The sequence below is a fragment of the Dioscorea cayenensis genome, chromosome 13, assembly GCF_009730915.1.
Source record: "Dioscorea cayenensis subsp. rotundata cultivar TDr96_F1 chromosome 13, TDr96_F1_v2_PseudoChromosome.rev07_lg8_w22 25.fasta, whole genome shotgun sequence".
Taxonomy (NCBI): Eukaryota; Viridiplantae; Streptophyta; class Magnoliopsida; order Dioscoreales; family Dioscoreaceae; genus Dioscorea; species Dioscorea cayenensis.
The window spans coordinates 5428958-5435941 of NC_052483.1; the positions used below are offsets into that span (position 1 = coordinate 5428958).

A 6984-nucleotide genomic window follows, 5' to 3' on the forward strand; every position below is an offset into this window, starting at 1 on the left:
ATAGAACCATGCAACTGCACCCTTCCTACTGAGGGGCTGACCCATACTGCAGCTCCCTCATCCACTTAGATAATCACTACATAGATACTAAAGACCATGAGGAAGAACTTTTGTATTGAACTCAACCTCAGAAAACATTTCTACAAGGCAGGATAATTCATGGAAGATGAGATCTTCAAAAAAACACACACCGCAAGTTAACGAAAACTATGCTTTTATAATTCTAGAAACTTCGATGAATCGAACGGGTGCACAGAGAGCTTGAGTCAATTGCACTCTGGTTAAACCAAACCAACTAACTATTGCCTCGAACTAATACGCATCCATTTGATGATTGCATCCTGGCCGTTCATTGGAAAACCAATCTTGATTCTTGAGGCTGCCTCGAACTTAAACCAATCATCTTAATGAAGTTAATCTCCGCCGTTCATTCTTTCCCTCTCAAACCTAACCAACATTCAAACACTTGAAATGTCAGTTCTACCCTTTAATCAAAATCTATTCCAGTTTTCCACCATAACACTTAACTGCATCAAGTCATCAACCTGAGTTCACTCCCTACTTGGCTGTTTTTTCACTGAGTTCACTTCATCCTCTCTACTTTTTCACTAAGTATGTATATTAGATTATTAGTATTTATTATTATTTTTTAATTATTGGATCATCCAATCAGTGATCATGTATTACTTTTTATTGAAAATGAGAATGAATATATAAAATTTATGGGTGAAATAAATTGAACATGAATGATAAACTTCATTTTTATAAATATGCCTACAATGTATTTAATTAAATGCCATAATGAGTTAAAATGTTGAAAATATCAAATATCAAATATTAATATGTATCATAATGTATATATGTATAAGTAAATAATGTTTAGTGTTAAACCTATATAATAAAATGCAAAGCAAAATAGGTTTCAATAAGACTAGCTATACCAAAGGTTTCATATTCATAGAATCATAAATATTCATTAACACATAATAAAATTAGATTCAATGACGTAACAAAATTAGTTTCATAGGACAAATTCAACCATTTAGATGCATGAATGTTAGCACTACCATGTTCAAACAATTTTGTGTGCTTGATTCTTCTAATGATCTTGGTAGTTGGTAATGTAATGTTAGCACCTTTAATATTTTACTTGTTATTTTTTATAATCTATAATTAAAGATTTTTTTTTTACTTATTTATTTATAGATCATGGGCAAATTTTTAATCAAACAACCAAGGAGTGAAGAGTCATCAAATACTCCTAAAGTACCATTGAACATAAACACAAATTTTAATGACAATGACATTGTTACTGACCCCGGATTACGAAAACCAATTGAAGACTTTGATATTGAGATTAGAGATCAAGTTAGAAGAGAGTATTTGACTAGAGGCCCATGTCAACCAACTGGCCATAATTTTTCACAGAAAGATTATGGCAAACAAAAGAGAAGTTTTCAAGATGTTGGGTTTAAACAACATCCATGGTTGGAATATGGTATGACAAAAGATGCAGCATTTTATTTTTGGTGTTATCTTTTCAAGCCAAGTAGAGGAAGCTGAATAGGAGAAGATGAATTCACCAAAATGGGGTTCACTAATTGGAAAAAAGCATTGGAAAAATTCGAAAAACATATTGGTACCGTAAATAGTACGCATAATGATGCAAGAGTACAATTTCAAGGGTTCCAAAGTCAAAGACAAAGTGTGTCACACCAATTGGCTGCACATTCACATGAGATTGAAGTTGCATATTGTATTCATTTGACGACAATTTTAGATGTGACTCGTTTTCTCTTGAAGCAAGGTTTACTTTTCCGTGAAAATGATGAGTCTTCAAATTCACTAAACGAAGGCAATTTTCTTGAGTTGCTTGATTGGTATAGCCTACGAAATGAAGAGGTTTGGAAGACAGTCAATCAAAATGCCCCTGGAAACAATCAATTGACTTCCCCAAAAATTCAAAAGGAGTTGGCAAATGCTTGTGCAACGGAGATTACACACGTTATTGTTGATGATATTGGGGATAAAAATTTTTCTCTTATGATTGATGAAGCTCGAGATGCTTCAGTAAAGCAACAAATGTGAGTTGTTTTGCGATATGTGAATAAGAATGGACATGTGATAGAGCGATTCCTTGCATTGGTTCATGTGTCTGATACCTCTGCAATTTCTTTAAAAAATGCCATTGATTGTTTATTTGCTAAACATAAATTGTCTCTTTCGAGGTTAAGAGGGAAAGGATATGATGGGGCTTCAAATGCGAGGCGAATTCAATGGTTTAAAAGCATTTATTTTAAAAGAAAATCCATATGCAAGATATGTGCATTGTTTTGCTCACCAACTACAATTAGTGGTTGTTGCCGTTGCTAAAGAGAATTGAATTGTAAGTGATTTTTTCCAATATGTTAATATGATTGTTAATACCACCGGAGCATCATGTAAAAGGAGAGATCAACTTTGGCAACATCATCATGATAGATTGGTTGAGCAATTGGACAAAGTAGAGATAATCAGTGGTAAAGGAAATAAAAAATAAAAAAATCCAGTTTAGCACGACCAGGGGATACTCGTTGGGGATCGCATTACACATCTACAACGGGCTAATTTCTATGTGGACCTCAATTTTAGAGGTACTCCAAAATGTCCATGATGATGGGGCTTCTAGTAATAATAGAGGCGTAGTGGTAAGTTTGATTGACAAAATGGAGAATTACCAGTTTGTATTTGTGATGTACTTGATGAGGCGTTTATTAGAATCACAAATGAGTTGTCACTTGCACTATAAAGCAAGACCAAAAATATTGTTCAAGTCATGCGATTGATTGAAGCAGTAAAAGCTCGTCTTCAACACTTTAGGGAGACATGATGGGAGGAGTTTTTGGGAGAAATTACCTCTTTTTGTAAGGGAAACTCAATCAATGTGCCTAATATGGAGGATAATACACCAATTCGTGGTCGTTCTAGGTGGGAAGGACAATTCATTACTCATTTTCACTATTATCGTGTAGAGATTTTTTGTGAGGTAATTTTTTTTTGTATTTATTATAGTTTTATAAATCTCATTAATTTATTCTTTTCATTAATATTTTCTCTCTATTTTATCATTATTTCAATGTTAGGTTATTGATTTGATTTCTCAAAAAATGCTCAACCGCTTTCCTGAAGCTAGCACGAAGTTAGATCCTAGGGACTCATTTTCTAAATTCAACATCCATAAGCTACTCCATCTTGCAGAGATGTATTATAAAGACATCTCGGTGACTGAACATATGATGCTTGAGGATCAACTTGCTACTTTCATTTATGATGTGTGACATGATAATGATTTTGCAAATGTCGAGGGGACTTGGGAGGTTTGCTATAAAGATGGTTGATACTGGCAAATGTACTATTTTTCCACTCACTTATCGTCTTATTGAGTTGGCATTGATTTTGCAAGTCGCGACAGCTAGTGTTGAGAGGGCATTTTCGGTGATTAATATTGTGAAAACTGACTTGCGCAACAAAATGGGAGACGAGTGGATAAACGATAGCATGATTGTCTATCTTGAGAAAGAGATTTTTGCAACTATTAACAATAAGGCGATTCTACAATGTTTTCAAAAAATGCAAACTCGCTCAGTATTTAGTTACCTCTCTTCGAGTAGCATGCGCTGCATAGGATGATGCTTCTAGCTCGAGCGCGTATAGATAAACGTTCTATGTGTGTGATTGCTTTTAATTAAATGTCACAATATCGCACTACTTTGTATTGAGGGGTCTGTTTGGATGCAAAAATATATATGGCAATTTTTATTATGTAGGAAGTGCAATCGATTATTACGTAAATTATAGGGCGATTTTTATTCCTACTGTAATGGGTGTTTGGGTAACAAAATATATATTACAAAAATTATTACATATCTTACGTAATGAGTGTTTGTTTTGCAAAATAAATTATTATTACATAATAAAAATAGCTGTTGGATTATAACCGTTGGTAATTAAATTTTGAAAAATAGCCGTTAGAATATAGTCGTTGCAAATATAGCCGTTATAATTATAGCCGTTATCATTTTCCCCTATTTATACATAGCATGATTCATGCTCATTATACACATACTCTTTGAAAAAATTCATAGTTCTAACCATTGTTTCACCATGGATTCCTTAAATCTTTGGAGGAAGAAAAATGAAGAAGATGATCTATTCATGCTTAGCTATTGGTCGAGAGAATGTCCAGCAACTTCCACAAATGTAGAACATCACACATCCATTCTTACAGGTGCTGCATATGTACAAGAAATTCTTCAAGGTCATGAGGAACGTTGCAAAAGAGAATTTCGTATGGAGCCTCATATATTTCAAGCACTGGTTGATCGTTTAAGAGAAATCTCCTTTGCAACTCAAAAGCGGACAACGATCGAAGAGCAACTAGCAATGTTCATGTACACTCTTGCTCATAATGCTAGTAACCGTGATGTGCAAGAGCGATTTCAACATTCCCGTACGGTAAGTCGATATTTTTACTAAAGTACTTAAAAGTCGTGAATCGACTTTGCTCGTGATTACATAGAACCTCTATCGACAATGACATCACCAGTTATTCAGAATACCCGAAAATTCTTTCCATATTTCAAGGTAGGCAAAGCTATATATTATAAATTTTATTGTGATTTTTTTTTTTTGTGATTGTAAAAATATTTATATGTTTGTTTATTTTTTAGGATTGTGTTGGTGCTATTGATGGAACACATATTCCTATCACGATTTCTTTGGATAAACAAGATCCTTACAGAAATGGGAAGCAAACGCTATCGCAAAATGTTATGGTTGCATGTGATTTTGATCTTCGTTTTGTATATGTACGAGCTGGCTGGGAAGGTTCTGCTTCTGATGCTAGGATTCTCCAACGTTCGATTGAACAAGGTTTTCAAGTCCCAAGCGGTAAATATTATCTTGTAGATGCAGGATATGCTAATACCCCGAATTTTATTGCTCCATATAGAGGTGTCCGTTACCATTTGCAGGAGCAAGGTCGAGCGCAATCTAGACCAAGCAATTATAAAGAACTATTTAATTTGCGACATGCATCATTAAGGAATCATGTTGAACGCATCATCGGCATTCTGAAGATGAGATTTCCGATACTTAAAGTAGCAACTTTTCACCCAATAGACTCTCAAACTGACATAGTAGTTGCTGCTTGTATGTTGCATAACTTCATCCGTATACATAACGGTACAGATGTTATTGAGGATTTTGATAATGAAGCCGAGGAAACTATTGTTCCTAATGGAGATGAGTCATATGGAGAGGATGTAGACACCATGAACTCTGAACGAAATGCAGGTGCTCATAAAAGAGATGAAATAGCAATGCAAATGTGGAATGATTATTGTAGCTATCGCCGAGCTTGACTTTAGGTTTGTGGTAATCATAAAATTGTTTTTTATCCATTGTATCGCCAAGCGATTTTAGATGAATGAATATTGGGTCTTGTTAAAAAGCCATTGCCTATGTTGATTTAATGTTAGAAATGAATCTGAAAGTTTGGAAAGCCATCGCCTATACTGAAGTGCATTATAGAGTATATTACAAGACCAAAGGATTCAAGTTCAACATTACACATAATGAAAAGATTACCATAACAACTATAAACAACAAAAGAATATTTAACAAGTTCAAGATTACAAGTTCATAATCAAAACAAGTTCATGAAAAACAAATTGTGCTTATGAAAACATTCAAGTTTGAGGTAACAAGTTCATAATCATCTTTTACTCAATTTTGGTAAACATCATCTTGAGCCATGGCACTCTATGATCTTCTTGAAGACATAAGAAAAGTTCACGTTAACTCTTATCTTTAATGAAAATTTGGGTAGCTTTGAACATTTCCTCTTCTGTGAAAATGCCACCCATTTGGTTGAACACTTTCATGCAATCTTCTATTGTGTGCTTTTCCACTACTTGAGTGCCCTTAAGAACTTCGAGATATTCTTTATTCTCACGCTCTCGAAATGCAATGTATTTATCCATATTGAATGATGAATCTTGAGGCTTTTTCCCTTTTCGCTCCCTTTTTCTTCTTTGTCCATCTTGATCTCTTATTCCCCGAAGAATTTCATTGCTTGAACTTTGCGTTTGAAGATTCCGTGGTTGAGAACTAGGCGGTTCCATTTGCATGATATCATCATCCTCAGTCTCGTGTGTAGGTGATGGTTGACTTGAATCGTTTGGAGTAAAAACACTTGGACTTGGGGTGTGCACTGGTGATTGAGAAATATCTTCATAATCTTCTATACCACGAGATCGTTTGCCTTCAGCATATCTCCATACATTTTAAATATATAATATGTTAGTCAAATAAAACTCTGTAAAAGTAAAATATTAGAAAATATATGCTTACCCTCATAAACCTCCTGTAATGCCATAAAATATGAAAACGGTCTAGTATGCCACTTCCTTGCATCCGTATTCCTCTGTTTGATTTTTTCAAATTAGACGGTTGTAATTAATGAAATCATTCATTATTTATGTACATACCTCTAGTAGTGGTGCCCAAACATCATCAGGAGCCGATACAATGTGTTTTTCGTAATCCCATCCAAAGCCACTTAATTCAGAAAACCCTTTCAGAAGCTTGTAGGTTTTTTTCAACTCTTGCTCTAATGCTTTGAGTTGGCTTATGGTGATGCATATATGACAACACTATCTATTTTGCATCAGTAAGATCAGACACACTCTCGAAGACAACACACACTCTTCATGGATTCATCATTCATCCAGCCAACTCAAACTTTTAAAGCAATAAAGGTAAGAAAATGAACTGCTAACTATTAACACCAACTCTTAGATGGATCAGACATAGAAAACCATATTAATCACCACTAATTCCAATTGATTAATTTACTCACAACTTCATTGGTTTTTTTTTTTCCAGCCAGGGTCGAGAGACATCACCAATCAGCAAGAATCCATTAATTCTGATCAGTTGTAA

The 6984-nt window shown here is 34.4% G+C and overlaps 1 protein-coding gene across 1 annotated transcript; it reads left to right on the forward strand.

The window, feature by feature from the left end:
• Positions 1–4811: 4811 nt before the first annotated feature.
• On the forward strand, positions 4812–6984 carry LOC120274630. The gene is made up of 3 exons (XM_039281170.1): positions 4812–5334; positions 5520–5572; positions 6928–6984. The coding sequence occupies exons 1-3, from the start codon at positions 4812–4814 to the stop codon at positions 6982–6984; spliced, it is 633 nt and encodes a 210-aa protein (XP_039137104.1).